This window comes from Saccopteryx bilineata, chromosome 1 (assembly GCF_036850765.1).
Source record: "Saccopteryx bilineata isolate mSacBil1 chromosome 1, mSacBil1_pri_phased_curated, whole genome shotgun sequence".
Taxonomy (NCBI): domain Eukaryota; kingdom Metazoa; phylum Chordata; class Mammalia; order Chiroptera; family Emballonuridae; genus Saccopteryx; species Saccopteryx bilineata.
Genome location: NC_089490.1, coordinates 215,722,429 through 215,745,853, shown reverse-complemented (window position 1 = coordinate 215,745,853; position 23,425 = coordinate 215,722,429). Strand labels below are relative to the sequence as shown.

The 23,425-nt window shown below is 45.4% G+C and overlaps 1 protein-coding gene, 1 non-coding gene and 1 pseudogene across 6 annotated transcripts in view; 2 read left to right on the top strand and 1 right to left on the bottom strand.

Moving 5' to 3' along the window:
- The first annotated feature begins 3,031 nt into the window (after window positions 1–3,031).
- TRNAS-GGA (transfer RNA serine (anticodon GGA)) lies at window positions 3,032–3,107 on the top strand. The gene has a single exon. It is a non-coding gene; the product is annotated as a tRNA-Ser (tRNA).
- A 2,432-nt stretch (window positions 3,108–5,539) lies between these two features.
- Window positions 5,540–23,425, top strand: part of B3GALNT2 (beta-1,3-N-acetylgalactosaminyltransferase 2) — a 129,455-nt gene continuing 111,569 nt past the window's right edge. For all 5 annotated transcript variants that reach the window (XM_066235675.1, XM_066235657.1, XM_066235648.1 and 2 more), the window contains exons 1-2: window positions 5,540–5,858; window positions 21,872–22,019. In XM_066235675.1, coding sequence (XP_066091772.1) covers window positions 5,747–5,858; window positions 21,872–22,019 — 260 coding nt within the window. In that variant the 5' untranslated portion in view covers window positions 5,540–5,746. The remainder of the gene's footprint in view (window positions 5,859–21,871; window positions 22,020–23,425) is intronic.
- LOC136321044 (probable inactive 1-aminocyclopropane-1-carboxylate synthase-like protein 2 pseudogene) lies at window positions 13,291–15,072 on the bottom strand (annotated as a pseudogene).

The following is a 23,425-nucleotide window of genomic DNA, read 5'->3' as shown; positions in this document are numbered from 1 at the left end:
GCAATCAATGAACAACCATGGTGCTGCAATGAAGAATTGATGCTTCTCATCTCTGTCCCTTCCTGTCTGTCTCTCTCTGTCTCCGAGACACACACACACACACACACACACACACACACACACAGAAACAGAAGGAGCTATGAAGACTATGTGGGGGCCCTAGAAACTCCCAAAACTGTTTACAAACAGTAGTTGTTGGGAAAACAGCTGTGTTAGGCTTGCTAGCTTGTACTTTGTCTGATGAGTGCCTGAGCGCACGGCAGGGCCACATGTGTATAGTCCATGTAAGGCTATGAGCTATGGATTGCAAATTGCCTGATCACTACTGTTTGGTGAGCCATTTTGCTGTTTGTTTGCCTGAGAAGCAGTTTTCCCTGACTGTTTGCTCATCCACCATTGGGAGACTCTATTAAACGGGAATGGCCCAACTCTTTCTGGCTCCGCATTTTCTCTATCATCTGCCCAAATCCAACGTCTCTCCCACTGGGAATCAGGGCTGATCTGTGTGACTGTGGGGCAGCTGTGTTAGGCTTGCTCACTGGTTTACCAGCTACAAGCCCTTTGCTTGATTAGTGTGTAAGCACCTGGCAGAGGCATGTGTGCATAGCCTATATACGGCAATGGGTGCCTGCACTCAGGGGGATTGTGGATGCGTGGTTTGCCTGCCCACCACTGTGAGGGGCCATTTTGTTGTTTGTTTGCCTGAGAGGCAGTTTCCCCTGCCTGTGTGCTTGTCTACTGTTGTAAACTTTATTAAACGGGCTGGCTCAACCATTCCCAGCTCCGCAGTTTTTCTACCGTCTCCCCGAATCCAGTGTGAACCTGCCTATTCTCAGCCACCAGCATTACAGTGACCAACATAACAAATACTGCAGAAGTGACAGTTCTGTGTCTTCCAGGGATTCATCATTGTAATGCTGGTGGCCAAGGCCAGGCAGGTGCACAACGGATTCAGGAAGACGGTAGAGAAACTGTGGAGCTGGAAAGGGTTGGGCCATTCCATTTAATAGTGTCTTGCAACAGTGGAAAAGCACAGAGGCGGGGAAAACCGCCTCTCAGGCAAGCAACAAAACAGCCCCTCACAGTGGCAGGCAGGCAATCCACCATCTGCAATCCCCCTGAGTGAAATCACCCATAGCCTTACATAGGCCATACCCATGTGGCACAGCCATGTACTCACGCACCAATCAGGCAAAGCGCTTGCAGGTGGTAAACCAGTGAGCAAGCCTAACACAGCTGCCCCACAATCATAAAAGGCCTTGCAACTTCTGCACTGGTCTCGTGGACCTCTAGCTGTTGGAGAAGCAAGTTTCCATGGTCTGGGACACAAAAGCAGCTCACTGGGAGAGACCTTAGATAGACCAGCACCAACCTACCAGCCAGGTAAGTGAGCCACCTAAAAAAGATTCTCCGGCCCTGGCCGGTTGGCTCAGCGTCGGCCTGGCGTTGGAAGTCCCGCGTTCAATTCCCAGCCAGGGCACACAGGAGAAGTGCCCATCTGCTTCTCCACTCTTCCCTCTCTCCTTCCTCTCTATCTTTCTCTTCTTCTCCCATAGCCAAGGCTCCATTGGAGCAAAGCTGGCTGGGACACTGAGGATGGCTCCATGGCCTCCACCTCAGGTGCTAGAACAGCTCTGGTTGCAACAGAGCGATGCCCCAGATGGGCAGAGCATCACCCCCTGGTGGGCATACAGGTGGATTCTGGTCGGGCCCATGCAGGAGTCTGTCTGACTGCCTCCTTCCCGCCCCCCTCTCCCCAGCTTCTCACTTTGGAAAAATAGAGAGAGAAAAAAAAAGATTCTCTAGTGTCAGTAAAGCCTTCAGATGACCACAGCCCCTGTTGTCATCTTCCTGAAACTTTACAGGAGACCCTGAGTCAGAACTTCGCTCCCAAATTCCTGACCAACAGATACTGTGAGAGATAATAAATTATTATTGTTTTAAGAGTGTCGGAGTAATTTTTTAGGAAGCAATAGATAACTAATATGGGGCAAACAGCTGTGTTAGGCTTGCTTGCTGGTTTACTGCCTGCAAGCACTTTGCCTTATTCATAAGTGAGCCCATGGCAGCACCACATGTGTACAGTTTATGTAAGGCTATGGGTGCTTTCCCTCGGGGGTGATTCTCCCCGATCTCTCTCCCGCCACTGTGAGGTGCTGTTTTCCTTATCCCTTGTCCTCCACTGCTAAAGGCAGGTTTTCCTTTGTTTACTCATTCACTTGTCTTTGCAAACCTCCAATAAACAAGAAAGGCTGGACACTTTCTGGCTCCAAAGTTCCTCTACTGGCTGCCCAAGTTCAATGTGAACCTGCCTGGCCTCAACCACCAGCATTACAACTAGTAAACATACAAATCCTTTTATAGAGAAAAAGTGATTTCTGATGCCGTGTTAACATTTTTAATTTACGTAAGTATAAAAAGACAGTATAAACTATTTAGGCTTATACCTTTTATACAACTATTAAACCAATGAAGCATAGAAAAGAAAGGCTCTTCACATGAATAATTTTTGGCAAAACTTAGTCTTAAACAGACTTTTAGCAGAACTTTTTCTGAAAAGACTCTCTGTCCCTGGCCTTGAGGCTGGTTTCCCAGAGTGTGGCCTTGGGCTAGCTCTGCAAAGTTGCAAGTGTTCTCAGTATGTTTCTCCCTGAATTAACCCTATAGATAAACATTGTGAGAAAGCTTGTTTCACTGCTTTGTTTTACTGCTATGCTTCTTCTCCTCTCCACTCCTCAGTCAGTATATAATTTTCCCTTTAAAAGCTAGTCCCAAACTGTGTTCCCTACTGCATTGATTTGAATGACTTAGGTCTCCATGAGGTAGGTCCACGCAGCCGGTTAAAGACTCCTTAATTTCTTAGTTCGAAACCCCAGGCTTGCCCGGTCAAGGCACATATGGGAGTTGATGCTTCCTGCTCCTCCCTCTGTTCTTTCTATCTCTTTCTTCTCTCTATCTCTTTCTCTCTCTGTGTCTCCTCTCTCTAAAAAAATGAATAAATAAAATGTAAAAAAAAAAAATTTAGATTTAGGCCCTGGCTGATTGGCTCAGTGGTAGAGCATCGGCCTGGAGTGCAGAAGTCCCAGGTTCGATTCCTGGCCAGGGCACACAGGAGAAGCGCCCATCTGCTTCTCCACCCCTCCCCCTCTCCTTCCTCTCTGTCTCTCTCTTCCCCTCCCACAGCGAGGCTCCATTGGAGCAAAGATGGCCCGGGTTCTGGGGATGGCTCCTTGGTCTCTGCCCCAGGCGCTAGAGTGGCTCTGGTCGCGACAGAGTGACGCCCCGGAGGGGCAGAGCATCGCCCCCTAGTGGGCAGAGCGTCACCCCTGGTGGGCGTGCCAGGTGGATCCTGGTCGGGTGCATGTGGGAGTCTGTCTGACTGTCTCTCCCCGTTTCCAGCTTCAGAAAAATACAAAAAAAAAAAAAAGACTCCTTAATTTCTTAATTTGGCTAATTGTGTGGCAAGACGTTTGTTTCTCGTTCCAATACAACACCAAAACTGCTTTTAAAGTTAAATATAGTACAGACAGTACTAGAAAACAATCCACAAATCTTTTTAATAAAGGGTTGTTTTGCTGAAATTAAATTGCCACTCAATGAAACTATGGAACTGACAGTGCCTGAGGTATCTCCTCCTGGACTGTTCAGCTACTAGAATAAATGATCATTTCCCCTTTATGTTTGTTTTGCCACGACCCAGTGTGACTCCTAATTGTCCAGGTACTGAGGGAGAACGGTGGGGGAATGAAGAAATAAACAGAGAAAAAGAACGGGATTGGGAGGCCTCCTGTAAGCTGTTGGCCTACAAGAGCGGAGAACCCCCCCCCTCCGTCAGTTTTATTTTATACAGTGAGTCCATAAAGTCATGGTACACTTTTGACCGGTCACAGGAAAGCAACAAAAGACTATAGAAATGTGAAATCTGCACCAAATAAAAGGAAAACCCTCCCAGTTTCTGTAGGATGATGTGGCAGCATGTGTGCATGCGCAGATGATGACATGTAACACCATGTATACAGCGGAGCAGCCCACGGCCATGACAGTCGAGATGCGGATGGTACAGAGGAAAGTTCAGTGTGTTCTGTGGCTTGCTAAATTCGAATCCGTGACCAAAGTACAACGTGAATATGGGTGCGTTTATAACGAAGCGCCACCACATAGGAATAACATTACTCGGTGGGATAAGCAATTGAAGGAAACTGGCAGTTTGGTGGAGAAACCCCATTCTGGTAGGCCATTAGTCAGTGACGAGTGTGTAGAGGCTATATGGGATAACTACCTAAGGAGCCCTATAAAATCTGTGCGTGAGCCCACATCGAACTGCACTGAATAGGTATGAAACTGGGAGAGTTTTCCTTTTATTTGATGCAGATTTCACATTTCTATCGTCTTTTGTTGCTTTCTTATGACCGGTCAAAAGTGCACCATGACTTTACGGACACACTGTAGTGCAGAGAACAAAACCGTTTGTTCTGACACAAAGTTACATATCTAGGGTATAAACAGGAACTTTTTCAAAAGTGCATAACTTTTCATCATGCATAACATAACTAGAAGTTAAACAAAGGGTGAGAGAAAGAGCATAAATTGCCTCGGAGTAAAAAAAAGAGGCTGTGGGGAAGGGTTAGCCTTTGGCTTAACCCTAAGACTAAAATAAAAGGAACTTTGTCAGTTTACAGCCTGTCTCCCACACTGATTGAAATGGCTTTTCTGTGACTTTCAATCAAATCTTTTGTGACAACTTCGGTAAACAAAAAACAATAAGCAGGCAGCCTGACAAGCCCTCATTACATACACCCGGGAGACCGAGTGCGCTCGGCCCGGGACGGGGACCTGCGCGGGCAGCACTCCGCCTGGAATTCCCCGGGTCCACGGGCTGCAGGGGGCACGCACAACTGTTCCACTCCCGTCTCTGCCGGGCCAGCGTGCACCCGGGAACCCGGACCCGTCCGCTGCTCGGTGCCCAAAGTGCGGTCGCTGTCCGGAGCTCCCGGGGCACAGTTGGCCTGAGCTGGTCTGCACTGCCCCAGAACCAACTCTAGATGGCTCACTGCTCACATGCGACTCTCCGAGCCGAGGACACGTCAGCAGGATCCCGCCTCGCACAGGACGCAGCATCCTGAGTGACTGAAAACAGAAGGCACTCAGAGTCCACCCCAGGCCCGCCCCGCAGCGGGCTAACCTCCCCCAGCGGGAACGCCCCCCCCCCCCCCCCCCCCCCCCCCCCCCCCGGCCGTGGTCACCAGTATCCCCTTCCCTCGGGCGTCAGAGGGGGCCAGGCAAAGAGAAGGCATCAAGAAGAAAGATGCGCATGCTCAGTGTGAGGTCTCGCGCTTCGCCTCTGTGCCTTCCGAGTGACGTGAGCGCATGTGACTCTGGGAAGCGTAGTTCCCGAGCCATGGGGTCACTAGTGCGCCGCCTGCCTGGACTGGGAGCGGACTTCATCTCCCGGCGGGCGGGCGGTCGGTCGCGGGAGGGAACGCGGGTCAGGGGGCGGGGCGAGGGCTGACGTGGAGGGGGGGCCGGCAGAGGGGCGGGGCTCTGGCCGCCCACCCGCCACCACCGGGGGTCTGAGGAGACGAAGGAGTGGTGCTGGGAACTGCGAGGAACTTCGACGGCGGACGGCGCTCTCGGAGCGGTCGTGAGGGCTTCGGCTGCCCCACGAGCAAGTCCCCTGCCCTCCGCCGGGACGCGGGAGAGCCCTGTGCGCGACGGGGGCGCGAGGTGGGGTTGGCGGTGGTGGCCGATGCGAAACTGGCTGGTGCTGCTGTGCCCGTGCGTGCTCGGGGCCGCGCTGCACCTCTGGCTGCGGCTCCGCTCCCCGCCGCCCGCGCGCGCCTCCGCCGCCCACCCCACAGGTGAGGGCCCGGCTGGCCAAAGGGGCAGGAGTCCGGGGACGGCCGCGTGGGTGGCCCTTTCCGTCCATTCAAGTCGGGCAAACTTGAGGGCGCGCGTGCCCGTGCGCGCCCGCTTCTGTCACCTGGCCACTTTTCTTTCAGGCCGCGGGCCGGGAACCGGATCTCTTCGTTCCGCCGCGAGCTGTCAGCCTCGTCGCTCCGGGCTGCGCTCCGAGCTTGCGGCGTCTGTGCGGGTCAGAAGGCAGCGGCCTCGGGGCTGCCCTGTGTGTGGGGTCTGAGCCTGCGGCGTCGGCGGGCAGAACGCACTTGGTGCGCTGCTCCTGTGCACCCGGCCGGCCGAGCGCGGGCAGGCGTGGCGCTCCCACCGCACCCCGGGGAGCAGGGCGCTTCCTGCTCGCCTCCCAGCCTGGTGGTCGGCGCTGTGCCTGCGGGGGGCCCGTCGCTGTTCAGATGTTCCACAGCCCTCAGCACTACCTAAGGTTTCCCTATTCTTTCTAAGGGCTTACTCTGGGACTTTAGAGAAACCTGGAAGGCTCTGTTAAAGGCGATGTGTTTGTTTTTAACTACGCAGAGAACGTTTTTTACCTTTCTCTCTCTGCCTTCACTTATAAGTAGGAAGCATGGAAACTAATTCGACAGTCCTCAAAGCAACCTCGTTGTCATAATCGGGCCCAGTTCTTTATTCTGCGAACTGCCTCTTAAAACGTATTTTATTAGGCAAACCACAGACGCTTTGAAAAGGCTATTTGTGGCACCTGAATAGACTTAAAATACTATTTAAATGAGTTAATGAAAAGTGCAGTGTTACCGGGCATTTAAGCTCTTAACAGGTTAGGATTTGGGGGGTTTGGAGTTTTTGTAAACTGAGCTGAGGAAGTATAAAATACTGTGTAACGTTTGCTGGGTTTGTTTTACAGGGTTTTTTTTTGTTTTTTTTGATGAGTGAATTCTCTTGGAATTTACTTGCAGAGCCTGCCATCCTTAGGGTATTTATGACATTACCAGGCTGTTGGGTTCTGTCAACAAGCAAAACCAGCCTTCAAGCTTAAAATATTCTGGGTCTGCAGGGCGGTTTCATAGTCTGAGATAATTTGTCTTGTTGGTTAGTGTTTGGGTGATGCCCTCAGTCACTGGGTTGGAGCAGGCTAGGTGACAGGGACCAGGGCCAGACTGTGGTGAGGACTCTTCACTAGTTATGTACATCTGACTTTAATGGACACGGTGCTTCTGGTCACTTAATAAAGTAGAGCAGTTTAACCTACTAAATGAAACCTGACAGTTATAACTTTCCTTTTCATTTTCGGTACTTTCAAAACTAAAAAGAGTTAGAAGCACCTTGATTGCTAAAATTTCCCCTCAGTGCTCTTCCTCATCGTGTATTCACCATGCTTAAGCTGAAACATTTGGGTGTTTTTGCATTTATCCCTTATTACCTTAAGCCTAAAGTGGGAGAGAAAACCCAAGACTTCGTGAAATGTTCTTGCCTTGAATTAGTGTTGTCACACTTGCTTTTGCTCTCTTTTCTCTCCTGCCTCTTTCTGCTCCAGTCTCATAGAGTCTGAGCAGTATTTTTTGGAAAGGAGATTTACTTTCCCTGAATATTAAAAAAGGACTTCTGACTTTCTGTTGATTCAGCAAATATTTGAAAGCCTACTTTGTCCTGCTGTCCGTGTGGCATTATAGCAGAATCAAGATAAAGTCCCTGCCTTCATGCAGTTTACAATTTAGAAGGGAAGACAGACCATAGGAAATAACTGTTAAATATAATAGGGGTGGTGATAAGTGTAGTGACAAAAATAAAGCAGTGTAAAGAGGCTAGACTCAAGAGAATGCTGTGCTGCTGTTTGAAAGGAGGTCAGAGCAGCCTCTGAAGAAGTGACCGTTGAGCAGTGACCTGGTAAAGTGCACCTGGTACTTTTCTAATGCAGTGACTCTCTTTAAACAGCTAGACCACAGTGACTCTCTTTAAACAGGGTGAAGAAGAAGCTGGTCTCGTGAAATCTGTGGAGGAGACAATCACTGGGCTATGGATATAGGGTATCTTGAGTATAGCATGTTGGCTTGGAGTAATACATTAGGAGGAACTTTTTAACAGTTAATTTAGAAAAATGTTTCTCTGTCCAGCATATTTGGGAAAAAAGTATATCATTCAATAAATGCTTAGAGTGATAGGTCTCATACTAGAAGGACAGTCCGCTCTCAAGGTACTCATAGTCTGTCTGATGGAAACAGACAGCCTGACCAGTTGCTCAGGGGATAGAGCGTGCGCCCAGCTTATGGATGTCCAGGTTTGATTGCCAGTCAGGACACATAGGAGAAGCAACCATCTGCTTCCCCACCCCCCTTCTCTCCCTCTTCTCCTCCTGCAGCCAGTGGCTCAGTTGGTTTGAGTGTGGCCCAGATGCTAAGGATAGCTCCATTAGAGTGCATCAGCCTCAGTTGTTAAAAATAGCTCAGTACTCAAGCATCTGCCCCAGATGGGGTTGCCAGGTGGATTCCATTTGGGGCATGTGGGGGTGTGTGTGGGAGTCTGCCTCACTATCTCCTCTCTTCTGAGAAAAAAGAAAAAGAAAAAAAACCAGACATGAGGCAAGTAGAGGTCAAAAACAAATTGAGCTGCTTTTGCAATTTTGCCTGTGGCTGGTTAAAATAATCCCTGTATGCTAATCTTATCTGTGCTTGTTTCCTTATTTATAAAATGATGACCTCATGAGGTTTTTGGTAAAGATTCAATTAATAAAATAGCCAGAACACTGACTGATTCCTAGTAAAAAAAATCCATGAAAGTCAGAGAATGGTAGAATCGTGGTGGCTGATGCCTTTGCTGGTGAGGTGTGTTGGGAGGTACCAGAAATTGGCACTGGCATGCTGGTAGTGTGTGTGATGATTGTCCTTATCAGTAGGTCTGTTTTGAAATTATATGATTTTCTTATTTTTAAGATTTCTGCCTATTTGTGATAGACGTTATCTGAGAGTATATATAAATACATAAGAGTGGCAATTTTGGTCTTTTTTTTTTTTTTTTGTATTTTTCTGAAGTTGGAAACGGGGAGGCAGTCAGACAGACTCCCACATGCGCCCGACCAGGATCCACCTGGCATGCCCACCAGGGGGCGATGCTCTGCCCATCTGGGGCGTCGCTCTATTGCAACCAGAGCCATTTTAGCGCCTGAGGCAGAGGCCATGGAGCCATCCTCAGCGCCCTGGCCAACTTTGTTCCAATGGAGCTTTGGCTGCGGGAGAGGAAGAGAGAGACAGAGAGGAAGGAGAGGGGTGGAGAAGCAGATGGGCGCTTCTCCTGTGTGCCCTGGCCGGGAATCAAACCTGGATTCCTACGTGCCAGGCTGACGCTGTCCCACTGAGCCAACCGGCCAGGGCGTTGGTCTAATTTTTAATAATCTTTGGGCTTATTTGGAACAATCAGTTTGAAGTCAATTTCCAGTAGTCTTCAGTGGGTGTCCACTCTCATTGCAGAACCTTGCAGATTGTCAGACAGACTCTCAGAATATATTGTATATAAATAAGAGAAGGGATCGTTGGTCGTGGGTTCAATCCCTGGTCAGGATACATATGAGAAGCAATCAGTGAGTGCACAATTAATGGAGCAACTAAGTGAAACAACATGTTGATGCTTCTCTCTCTCTCCCTCCCATCCTTCCTTCCTGTCTCTCTCTTACTCAAATTAGTAGGGGTGAGAGAAAGTAAGAGAAAGTCATTGTCCTCAGGGAGCTTGTGTGAAGCTTTAATTGCTGACACTATGAATATGTGCCTATTGATATGTATATATGTAAAGCCAGTAGCCAGGGCCACCTGGCCCATGCAGGTTCACATTTGATTCGGACAGACAGTAATGAAACAAGGGAGCCAAGAACTGGTGGGCCATTAGCTTTAATCCTAGCTTGCACCTGGTGGGCAGGAAATACATACAAGTGGGAAAACACTTTCCATTCAGGGCTCCCAAAGCCACTGACTCATCTGAGTATTCCTAGAATCAAAGGTTTCTACCTCACTAGCCTTATTCACCTCTGTTCCCCATCTTCTCTCTGCACAAACTGCACAAACTGGCTTTTCCTCAGCACTCCCACCATCTTGGCTGCCTCCTCTGCAATGCTAATTTCAGGAACCCAGAGTGCTACCGCAACCTCCCCCCCCCCCCCCCCCGTCTGCCCCATTTTATAGTATAGACATCAAAACCTTTAAGCCAATATACAAATAAGGAAGTCTCTGATGCAAAGTCACTTATCTGAGGCATAAATTAGATTCCTCATAAGAGTGCACCGCCCCACATCATGCAATAGTCAAGGGTGAAAGGAAAAGCTTTCTGTTGAGAAGATCTTAGTATTAAAAGGGTTGGAAAGGCTTAGTCTTAAAACTAAGCCTTAGGCTATAAGGATCCTGCCTGCTTACAGCTTGTCCCCCACACCCAATGCAAACTATTGAATATAAGCGAGCAAACGTTTACATCATATTTGCAAACTTATTTGACCCACAGTATATCTGCCATCTAGAACAGTAAACACAGGAGGTGCTCAATAATTTGAAAAAAAGAATCAAGAGAATAAAACTGGGAAAGTGTGGCCTGACCTGTGGTGGTGCAGTGGATAAGGCATTGACCTGGAATGCTGAGGTTGCCAGCTCAAAACCCTAGTTGCCCAGTCAGGGCACGTAAGAGAATAACTATAAGTTGATGCTTCCTACTCCTCTGCCCCACCTTTCTCTCTCTCTCCCTCATTCCCCCCTCTTTCTTTTCCTCTCCCTCCCCCTCTGCCCTTCTCCCCCTTTCCTTCTTTCCCCTTCTCCCCCCTCTCTGAAATCAATAAGTAAAATCTTTATTTTATTTTTTTTCTTCTTTTTCCAAGTGAGAGAAGGGGAGATAGACTCCTGCATGAGTCCCGACTGGGATCCACCTGGCAGCCCCCATATGCAGCCAATGCTCTGCGCATCTGGGGCCATGCGCACAGCCAACCCAGCTATGTGTTTTTAGTTGCTAAGGCAGAGGCTCCACAGAGCCACCCTCAGTGCCCAGGCTATGCGCTTGAACCAATCAAGTCATGGGTGCAGGAGGGTGGGAGGGAGGGGGGGGAGAGAGAGAGAGAGAGAGAGAGAGAGAGGGAGGGAGGGAGAGGGAGGGGGAAGGGGAAGGGGTAAAGAGCAGATGGTCACTTCTGTGTGCTCTGACTGGAAATTGAACCTGGGTTGTCCATGCAGGGCAGATGCTCTACCACTGAGCCGTTGGCCAGGACCAAGCAAAATCTTAAAAAAAAAAAAAAATTTTTTTAAAAAGGACAATATGGATGAGTTTGTCACCTATAGATCATTTGTTTACGTTCCATCATAACTTTGTATTAAAATTTTCTTATAAAAGTAAAATATGTTCTTTGTAGAAAAGTTTGAAATTATTTAAGAAGGAACAGGAAAAAATGATCTATACTAGACAACTTTTGAGGGTTTTTTTTTTTAATTTTGATTTATAAATTTTAGAGAAAAAGAGAAACATTTATTTGTTCTTTCACTTACTTGGTTGACTCTTGTATGTGCCCTAATGGGAATCGAACTCGCAACCTTGGTATACCTGGACGATGCTCTAACAGCTGAGCTACCAGGCCAGGGCTACTTTTATACTAGGCAGTTTTTGAATGCATGTACTGTACATGTTTGGGGGAAATTAGTATTTAAAAAAACGTTTATTGATGTATAAAATACTTCCAGAAAAGTCTATGTAATTGTACAGCTTGATATATTTTCACAAACCTAATACACCCATTTAATCAGTACCCAAATTAAAAACAAGAAAACTACCAACACCCAGAATCACCCTTCCTGCTCCCTTCCTTTAGTGCAGAGAGTAGTAACCCTGTCCTGATTTTTAATGGCAGACATTTGTTCGCTTTTGTACTTGATGTAAGTGGAGCCATACAGTACATATGTGGTTCTTATAGCCTACTTATCTTACTGAATATGATGTAGAACAATATTTAATGATATATATTCAATAGAATTTTAATAGCTGAATAGTACTCTAGATAAGCAACCATAATTTATTTAAGTAATTTCTTATTTATGTAGTTTGTGGTTCACTATTAAAAAGTGACACTGTGATGAAAAAAGATCTTTTAGTGTATCACTGATTATTTCTTTAGAATAAGTTCTTAGAAATGGAATTGCTGGACAAAAAAGTTACACATTTCTGAGGTATTGTGTATTGGCAAATTGTCCTGCAGAAGACTATAAAATTACATTCTTACCAGCAGATAGGAGAGTAGCCATTTCCTTGAAATGCTATCAACATTTCCTTAAAATACTGATCATTTGGGTATTATCACTTAGTGAGATATTTGTCAGTTGGAATGTAGGAGAAAACTGGTATCTTACTGCTTTGATTCAAACTCTATTCCTAGTGAAATTGAACATTTTTTCCCATCGGTTGTAGTCTATTTGCATTTCTTCTATGAATTATTTCTTTTGTCACATGTTTATTTCTTATTTCCTTTTTCTTCTGTTTCCAGACACCAGCATCAAGCTAGGTATCTTATATTACTACAACATATAGCAGCAGGTGAGGAAAGTGTAGAGCCAAGAACTTGGAGGGGGAGGTAGGGACTTGGGCATTCTTTTTTTTTAGAGAGACAGGAAGGGAGAGAGATGAGAAGTATCAATTCATAGTTGTGGCACTTCAGTTCATTGATTGCTTTCTCATATGTGCCTTGACCAGGGGGTTTCAAGCCAGCAACCACTGGGTCATGTCTATGATTCCACACTAAAGCTGGTGACCGACCCTATGCTCTAGCTAGATGAGCCTGTGCCCAAGCCAGCAACCTCAGGGTTTCGAACTTGAGTCCTCAGTGTCCCAGGCCAACGCTCTATCCACTGCACCACCACCTGGTCAAGTGGGACTCGGGCATTCTCACATAGGTATTTATCAAGCATCCACATTGGATCTTATACCATGTAACACAGTACTCACCAGTCTCTCTGACTGATTTACATTGATGGTATGTGGTAGAAGTAACCTATTTTTTAAAATTCAGATGTAATTGAAATTTTATTAGTTTCAGATTTACAGCATAATGATTCCATATATGTATATGATGCAAAATGATCACAATATGTATAATTAGCATCCATTACCACATAGTTAAAAATTTTTTGCTTGTGATGAGGACCTTTTTTTAAGAGAATATATAGACTTTTATTAGGAATCAAATATAAAAATAAACCCATCTAAATAGAGTGCAGAGAGCTCCCTTTGTTTCCCTAGGTTTTCCCACTTCAACCCCCATAAAAACATTCTGCCCACACACCACGGCTAGCAGAGAGTAAAAGAGGCAAGTTCTCAAAGTGTCAGATGCTCAGCTTAGGGAGAGTGCTGACTGGGTCAGATGGACCCATTTCTGGAGGATCCCGCTGCCTGATGTGTCAGCAGGTCCCTACCTCAGTCATTACCAGAGGCCAATGACTGGCTGGAGCTGCCCAGGGGGAGGCAGACCAAATCCTCCTGCATCGTGTCCGCCAGCTGCCTCTCTATCCACTCCTGCTTCTGGTCAGCCAGTGCCTGACTGAGCATGGCGACTTTTAGGGGGAAAGGTTTATTCGCAAAGGTGAGGCAGAACCAGCCAGGCTCCTTACACATGTAGGACTTGCCAGGGGACAATATCAGCTTGTTTCGCAGGAAGTGATGATAAAAGAGCTGCTCTTCCTCAAATGTGCATGGGTCCAGGTAATTTTTCAAGCTGATCCAGACACAGAGGCCAGAGCCACGACTGAGAAAGGAGCCCTTCAGTGCCTTCAGCTTGTTAGTGATGTACCTGTGAGCTGCCTGCAGCCGGGAGCAATTAGCGGGCAGGTACACCTTGTTGATCCATTCTCCGTCCCGGAGCAGCCAACACAGCTTGTGCTGGGTGATGCTGGAGATGCTGTGGAGGACGCCAAAAGCGCGCATGGCAGAGACCACCTCCTTGTTGTGGCTGTACAGAGCACCAAAACAGATGCCAGAGAGTCCAAAACCCTTGCTGGTGCCCAGATCACATGGGTCCTGCTGGGGTCAGGCAAACTTTCTATTTTCAGAACACTGTGAAATGTGACAGATTCATCAAACACAGTCAGCATATAAATCTCATCAATAATCACGTAGGTTGTATCTCTTAGCAAATTCCAGGTATTCCTTCAGTGAGTCCCGGGAGTAGATGTCTCCCAGAGGATTATGGAGATTGATGAGCACAAAGCCTTTGATCTTTTCCCCCTTAAGCCTAGCCTCATGCAGGGCTTTCTCCACAGTCCTCGTGCAGCTTGTCCACAGTCAGCTGGAACGCCTGGGCGTTCACCTCAGTGATCTCACTGTCCAGGTGGACATGAATCAGCTACACTTTTGCATATAGGTGGGAAGTAAAGGTGAAGCCAGCATGGAAGTGGGTGGGGGTCAGAAGGGCCTCACCTGGGTCACACAGAACCATGGACAGCGCCAGGAAAACCGAGAGGCAGCTGTTTAAAACAATCATATTTTCTGGATCAAGCTGGGTAGGTGCCTTAAAGTAGTAAGTCAGGAACCTGGCCACTTCTTCCTGCAGGAATGCTTGTCCTATCCAGTCAGAATACCGCAGAAGGGCCTCATCGATGTAGTTCATATCTCTCCGACTCAACCTTTCAGTCATCAGATCAGTGCAGAACTTGTTCTCACTGATACCGAGGTTAATGAAGCCCAAGATGTTCTTGTCCTCGTGGTACTACTGGTTGCCTTGATAGGTCACGTAGTCCTGGAAGCTGGAGCGGTATAAGGCAGAGATGTCAATCCCATGGTTGGACAGGTCATAGCTGATGAATGCAGCTTCCAAATCACTCTGCTGGTAACTTGGTTGGTTAGGCTGCCTGGATGGTGGGCCCTGCCACCCACTTCCTACATCATGCCTAGAGTCCAGGGAAAGGTGAGGCAGTTGGAGCTCCAGGCTGCTTGTGGCCTTAGCCTGTAAGAGGTTGACCAGTTTGCTCATCAAGTAGACAAGGAGGACTTCCTGCTCCCTGGTGTCCTGACTGTGCCTCTGCTTCTTCAGCCCCAGGCCCTGCTGCAGGTGCCCGTCTCCAGCTGTGTGATGTAGTCCTCTATGGTCTGCTGTAAGGGCAGGACCAGCTCCATCAGCTGGGGCTGGAGACTCTGGCTTCTGAAGCCCTGGCCGCTCCTCTGGACACAGGACTTGTGGAGGGTGTCTGATTGGTGACTCATAGTTTGGGTCTTCATTTTGGTCTCACCATGCTGGCCTGAACCCATGTCTCTGTTTCCATTCATCTCTTTGGTCGATGATTTTATGCCCGATGGACTCGTCCTTGACCTTCAGGCTTACCTGCCCACTGCCCTCCTCCTCACACTAAGCTTGCTCCATGATGAGGACTTTTTAAGATTTACTCTGTTAGCAACTTTCAAATATACAAGCAGTGTTATTTTTAAATACTTTATTGATTTGAGAGAGAGAAGAGAGAGAAAAGGGTGGGAGAGGAGCAGGAAGCATCAACTTGTAGTTGCTTCTTATATGTGCCTTGATGAGGCAAGCCTGGGGTTTCAAACCAGTGAAACCACTGTGCCACCACAGGTCAGACTACAAACTATTATTAACTATGACTATTATTAACTATTATAGCTGTGACTATAAGTCACACCCCATGACTATTTAAAACTGAAAGTTTGTCCCTTTTGACCATCTTCAATCATTTTTCCCTCATACCTTCCACCTCTGGCAACCACACATATGTCTCTGTCACTAATATCAAATACATGGTGGTTTGGTTTTATTTTTTTATTTTTTGGTTTTGTTTTTCTACATATAAGTTACATCATACAGTATTTATTTGTCTTTCTCTTTCTGACTTATTTTACTTTGCATAATGCCCTCAAGGTCTATCCGTGTTGTCAGAAATGGCAAGATATCATTCTTATGGCTGCATAATATTCCATTGTGTATAATAACACATTTTCTTTATCCATTCATCTGTTGGTGGACACTTAGGATATTTTTTTGTGTTTTGGCTATTGTAAATGAACATGTGAGTGCATATATCGTTTTGAGTTAGTGTTTTAATTTCCTTTGGATAAATACCCAGAAGTAAAATTGCTGGATCCTAATGGTATTGCTATTTTTAAGTGTTTGAGGAACCTCTGCACTGGTGTAGTGACTGCACCAATTTACAATCGCACCAACAGTACATAAGAGTTCCCTTTCTCCACAGCCTCACCATTTGTTATTTCTTGTGTCTTTTTTATAATAATTATTCTCACAGTTGTGAGGTGATACCTCATTGTGGTTTTGATTTGCATTTGCCTGATGATTAGTGATGTTGAATATCTTTTCCTGTACCTGTTGGCCATGTCTATGTCTTCTTTGGGAAAATGTTCAGATAGCTTGCCCATTTTTAAATCAGACTGTTTGGGTTTATTTTTCCTCTTGAGTTATAAAAGTTTTTTTTATATATTTTAGATATTAACCCTTTATCAGATACATGATTTATAAATATTTTCTCCCACTTAGTAGGTTGCCTTGTCATTTTGTTCATGGTTTCCTTTGCTGTGGGTTAACTTGTAATTTCATGTAGTCCCATTTGTTTAGTTTTGCTATTGTTACCTTTGTGTTCTGTATCAAATACAAAAAAAAATCGCCAGCAAAACCAGTGTCAGGGAGCTTACTGCCCATGTTTTTTGGTTTCTGGTTTAATCTCCAATCCATTCTGAATTGAATATTGTGTATGGTATAAGATAGTGTTCCAGTCTGGTTCTTTACTCATGGCTGTCCAGTTTTCCCAGCACATTTGTTGAAGAAACTTTTCCCCATTGTATTCATGGTTTCTTTGTCATAAATTTATTGACCGTATATAAATAAATTTCTCCCCGTACTCTATTCTATTCTGTTCCATTGAACTACCTTTATTTAATACTAATACCAGTTTTGCTTACTATAGCTTTAAAGTATAGTTTGAAATCAGGAAGTGTGATGCCTCCAGCTTTGTTGTTTCTTAAGATGGTTTTGGCTATTCAGGGTCTTTTGTTGTTCCATACAAATTTTAAGATTGTTGGTTATATTTCTGTAAAAATTGCCATTGGATTTTGACAGAAATTTCATTGAATCTGAAGATTGCTTTGGGTAGTATGCACATTTTTTTTTTTTTTTTTTTTCAGAGGCAGAGATAGACAGGGACAGACAGACAGGAACGGAGAGAGATGAGAAGCATCAATCATCAGTTTCTCGTTGCGCGTTGCGACTTCTTAGTTGTTCATTGATTGCTTTCTCACATGTGCCTTGACTGTGGGCCTTCAGCAGACCGAGTAACCCCCTGCTAGAGTCAGCGACCTTGGGTCCAAGCTGGTGAGCTCTTTGCTCAAGCCAGATGAGCCCGCGCTCAAGCTGGTGAGCTCGGGGTCTCGAACCTGGGTCCTTCCGCATCCCAGTCCGACGCTCTATCCACTGCGCCACCACCTGGTCAGGCTAGTATGCACATTTTAATAATAGTTCTTGCAACCCCTGAGCAAAGTATACTTTTCCATTTATTTGTTTCTTCTTTAATATGTTTCATCGATGTGTTATGCTTTTATTGTACAGGTCTTTCACCACCTTGGTTAAATTTATTCCTGGTTATTTTATTCTTTATGATGTATTTGTAAATTAGGATTGATTTCTTAATTTCTTTTCTGATAGTTTGTTTATAGAAATACAACTGATTTTTGCCAGTATACAAAAATGACTTTGTACCCTGAAACTTTACTGAATTTGTTTACTAACTCTAACCTTTTTGTTTATTGAGTCTTTAGAAATTTGTTTTTCAAAATATCTAGCAGTAGATATTCTCTAAAAGGCTAAAACCTGCTGTGTACATCTCTTCTATGAAAAAAAAATAGAAATGGCCTGACCAGGCAGTGGTGCAGTGGATAGAGTGTCGGATTGGGATGCGGAGGACCCAGATTCGAGACCCCAGGTCGCCAATTTGAGTGCAGGTTCATCTGGCTTGAGCAAAAAAAACAGCTCACCAGCTTGGACCCAATGTCGCTGGCTCGAGCAAGGGGTTACTCGATCTGCTGAAGGCCCGCGGTCAAGGCACATATGAGAAAGCAATCAATGAACAACTAAGGTGTCAAAAACGAAAAACTGATGATTGATGCTTCTCATCTGTCCATTCTTGTCTGTCTGTCCCTATCTGTCCCTCTTCTGACTCTATCTCTGTCCCTGTATTAAAAAAAAATAGAAATACATGTAAAGTAAAGCAGTTCGAGAGAAGCAGCTTAGACATAAGTTAGAAGCAGGAAGGATTGGCAGGGGTGGAGGAAGGGGAGTGAGATCAGAAGGTAGTTTACAGCCATAATCTAGGGGATTTTCTCATGCCACATGGTTATCTCCATGTTTAGTTATTTATTGATTTAGAAAACTTTTGCTTGATTTGGAGTCATATGAGAATGCAGGGAGAAGCCGTTAGGACACCCTTGTAACAGTCCATTTGAAAGAGAAAAGTCTAAACTGAAGCAACAGAATTAATGACAAGTTTGAGAAATTGTTCATGAAGATTTTGTCATCAAAGAAAGGTTAAATTATGTTCTAAGTAATCTATTTTTTTAAAATTATTTTTATTTATTCATTTTAGAGGAGAGAGAGAGAGAGAGAGAGAGAGAGAGAAGGGGGGGAGGAGCAGGAAGTTTCAACTCCCATATGTGCCTTGACCAGGCAAGCTCAGGGTTTTGAACCGGCGACTTCAGCATTCCAGGTCGACACTTTATCCACTGCACCACCACAGGTCAGGCCTAAGTAATCTATTTTTAAAAGCCTGACCAGACAGTGGCGCAGTGAATAGAGCATCAGCCTGGGACACTGAGGACCCAGGTTCAAAACCCTGAGGTCTCCAGCTTGAGTGCGGGATCACCAACTTGGGCGCAGGGTCTCTGGTTTGAGCATGGAATCATAGACTTGACCCCATTGTCATTGGCTTGAGCTCAAGGTCGCTGGCTTGAGCAAGGTGTCACTGGCTCAGCTTGAGCCCCCAGTCAAGGCTCATGAGAAGCAATCAATGAACAACTAAGATGACACAATTATGAGTTGATCCTTCTCATTTCTCTCTTTCTCTCTCATGGTTAAAAAAAAAAAGATACTGGCCCTGGCCAGTTGGCTCAGCGGTATAGCGTCGGCCTGGCTTGTGGGGGACCCGGGTTCGATTCCCGGCCAGGGCACATAGGAGAGGCGCCCATTTGCTTCTCCACCCCCATCCCCTTCTTCCTCTCTGTCTCTCTCTTCCCCTCCCGCAGCGAGGCTCCATTGGAGCGAGGATGGCCCAGGCGCTGGGGATGGCTCCTTGGCCTCTGCCCCAGGCGCTAGAGTGGCTCTGGTTGTGGCAGAGCGACGCCCTGGAGGGGCAGAGCATCGCCCCCTGGTGGGCAGAGCGTCACCCCTGGTGGGCGTGCCGGGTGGATCCCGGTCGGGCGCATGCGGGAGTCTGTCTATCTCTCCCCGTTTCCAGCTTCAGAGAAACGCAAAAAAAAAAAAAAAAAAAAAAAAGATACTCTATACATAGTGCTTAGTAAATACTAGATGTTCAATAAATATGGCCTGTTAATAAGCAAGCTTAATCTATGGAAATTTGGGTTTACATTAAGATAAATTGTGCCTTTATGGAAGAATTTGTTTTAGTGCAAGATTCATGGTTGAGTGAAATAACAAGTATCTCTATCCCATTCAGAATTGAATTACCTTTTAAGAAACAATCCTATTGTGGAAAATGAGGTATCTACACAAAAATTCCTATTTTCCTGTAATTGTTACAATGTAATGCCCTTAAATTATCCTATGAGAAAAATCTGTCCCCAGATTTTATTTTAATTGGTCCTTTAAAAAATATGTTGGCCCTGGCTAGTTGGCTCAGTGGTAGAGTATCAGCTGGTGTGGTGAAGTCCCATGTTTGATTCCCACTCAGAGTACATAGGAGAAGCGACCATCTGCTTCTCCACCCCTTCACCTTCTTCCCCTTCCCCGTTTCCCCCCTACTCTCTTCCTCTTTCTCTCCCCCTCTTCCTCTCTCTGTCTCCCCCTCTTCCACAGCCATGGCCCATTCAAGCAAGTTGACCCCTGGCCCTGAAGATGGCACCATGGCCTTTACCTCAGGCGCTAAAATAGTTTGGTTGCTGAGCAACAAAGTACCAGCCTGGTATGGGTAGAGCACTGCACCAGTGGGGCTTGCCGGATGGATCCTGGTTGGGTGCATGCAGGAAGGAGTCTGTCTCTCTGCCTCCTACCTCTCAATAATAAAATAATAATGAAAAAATGTCAACATGTTTTTGTTGTCTTTTGACTGCATACCTAGGTCCAGAGGCAAGCAAAAACATTGCATTTAATGTAGTAAAGATCCCTGGCCTTTAATAATTTATTTTTGGAAACATTTTGGGTCAGTTCCCACCATTGGAGAAAGAGATGAAACAGATCCCTCATCAGAGCTATTTATAAGCTTGTTGCTCTCAAGCTTTGAAACTGGTGATAAAAATATATATATATATATATGGATAAAGTATCTTTCCCATCTGTTTTCTAAGGACTCATTTTTAAAATGTAATCCTGCTCATTAGACCTTTTGACAGTAAAAAATGAGCCATTCACATGACTTGTCACTTGATTTTTTTTTTACTAGAAATGTTGCTTTCCTCCATTGTTTTTTTGTTTTTTAATTTTTATTTTAGTGAGAAGAGGGGAGGCAGAGAGACAGACTCCCACATGCACCCTGACCAGGATCCACCCGGCAAGCCCACTAGGGGATGAAGCTCTGCCCATCTGGGGCCTTGCTCCATTGCTTAGCAACCAGAGCCATTTTTTTAGTGCCTGAGAAGGAGGCCTTGGAGCCATCCTTAGCACCTGAGGCCAACTCACTCAAACCAGTCAAGCCATGATTGCAGGAGGGGGGGAGAGAGAGAGAAGTGGGAGGAGTAGAGCAGGTGGTCACTTCTCCTGTGTGCCCTGATTAGGAATTGAACCTGGGACATCCACACACAGGGCAATGCTCATCACTGAGCCAGCCGCCCAGGCCCTCCTTTGTTCTTTAGAATTTTTAGTAAATGATAAAAGGTTTGCTAGCTGTAGAATTTATTGGTATTAATAAGGGTCCTTTGTAGTGTGGGAGTCTTTCAGCTTTAACTCCCAAACCTAATAGCTAAAATTAAGGTAGGAACTCACCTTTGCAAGCACATTTTTGTTGTTGTTAGTTGCCATTGGATGCCTCCTGTTTGCCTGGTACCAAACCAAGACCTTTATACACATTATCTCATTTAATTTACAACTTCATGGGAAGTATTATTATGCCCATTCATAGTTAAGGAAACAGGTTCAAGAAGTTAAATAGCCCTGTCTGGTTGGCTCAGTGGATACAGCATTGGCCCAGCATGCAGATGTCCTGGGTTTGATTCCAGTCAGGGCACACATGAGAAGTGACCATCTGCTTATCTACTCCTCCCACTCCCCCTTTTCTCCTTCTTTCCATCTTGCATCCAGTGGCTCTCTTGGTTCAAGCATCGGCTTCAGGTACTGAGGAAAGCTTGGTTGATTCAAGCATCGGCCCCAGACGGGGGTTACTGGGTGGATCCTGGTCAGGGCACATGTAGGAGACTGTCTGTCTATCTCCCTTCCTCTCACTTAAAAAAGTAAATAAGGAATTTAAAAATAAAGAAGTTAACTTATATGTAATATAAAACAGGATTCTGACTATGGCCTAATTGACTCTTATTGCCCAGTATTCTAAAGTTTTATGCTACATTGCCTTTTCAAACTGATTCTTATAAACATTTGCTTATTTTGAAGAATTTACATACTTATAAGGGCATGAGTACATACATATGTGTGGAAGACACCTAAATGTTAGCAGCAGTAGATTTATGGTGCTTTAAAATTTTTTCTTCTTTATATTTGTGTTTCTATAAACAAAAACATACTATTTTGTAATAAACATTTTTATGTTACACATTGAACTTAGTAATCGAGACGTGACATTTCTAATTTATTGTTGCCTATTTCTAGATCAATTGGCCGTATTTCCTTGGTGGAAATCTAGTCACTATGATGTGGTAGTTGGTGTGTTGTCAGCCCGCAATAACCATGAACTTCGAAATGTGATAAGAAGCACCTGGCTGAAACATTTAAAACAGCATCCTGTACTAAGTCAACGGTAAGTTTTCTAAGTTGACACTTTGCCTGATTTACTCAATAAGAGTTCTTTAAAACTTGTTCTTGGATAGTCAGAGATGTTAATTCAGACCTAGAAGCCTCTATTCCTGTGAGAAATGGCTATTTTGTTTTGCTTTTCCTCTATATAGTTGAGGTCCAAAGTAAATTTAACTGGAGTTTAAGACAAAAGATAGTTGGGGGAGAATATGATCATTGGTTAACATACCTACTATTTATAGATTCCTAGTATTTTTTATATTTTGTTTTAGTTTAAAATAGCAATTTATAAAAGATTTTATTCCAGAATAATTCTCTACTTAGACATGTTTGTGTCAAAATTTGCTTTTCCCTGACTTCACTGAGACATACTTAATTTTTTCAGTTCTATAGCACTTTTTAGTTGTGTTCTCTGCACTGCGTGGCGTTCGCCATGCTCTTCCTGACCAGCCTTCCACGGTGACAGATTGCTAGCACATCTCAAGTTGGCATTAGATGTCTTGGTTAATTGTTAGGAACCCGAGGCCTTTATATTCTCAATGAGACCAGCCTCTGAAAGATGATGTAGTGAGGTGTTAGTGGGAAAGAAGCGTGGAAGGTTGCACCTCTGATTATGTGAAGACACTTAGGTGATAAGCAGAGAAGGGCTCTTTCAGGATTGCATTCGAATGTCACACTTGTGACTGAGTGTAGCTATACAAGTGAATTGCAGTTGTGTGGACAAGTCCTGCCCGGGGGTGAGGACAACGGAGACGCAAAGACCTGACTCCAGGGACCAGGTTCAGTGACACAGATCCACTTTATTCAGGAAGTAAGCTAGTTTATATATGTGGGTTCAGCCTATAGCAGGGGTCCCCAAACTACGGCCCGTGGGCCACATGCGGCCCCCTAAGGCCATTTATCCGGCCCCTGCTGCACTTCCGGAAGGGGCACCTCTTTCATTGGTGGTCAATGAAAGGAGCACATTGACCATCTCATTAGCCAAAAGCAGGCCCATAGTTCCCATTGAAATACTGGTCAGTTTCTTGATTTAAATTTGCTTGTTTTTTATTTTAAATATTGTATTTGTTCCCGTTTTGTTTTTTTACTTTAAAATAAGATATGTGCAGTGTGCATAGGGATTTGTTCATAGTTTTTTTTATAGTCCGGCCCTCCAACGGTCTGAGGGACAGTGAACTGGCCCCCTGTGTAAAAAGTTTGGGGACCCCTGGCCTATAGGGTGTTACAGCATGTCCTTCATAGCCAGTGACTGAAAAGATCAGGGAGCTGTGTGGTTGGCACTAAGTCACTTCCTTATAGCGGGCGAGCTTCCTTCCTGGGTATGCCCAGGAGGTTTCTGGGAGCTGGAGTATTCTCACAGCATTGCATCAGCCATAGCTGCTAGAAATGTGCTCTGCGCTCCACCCACAT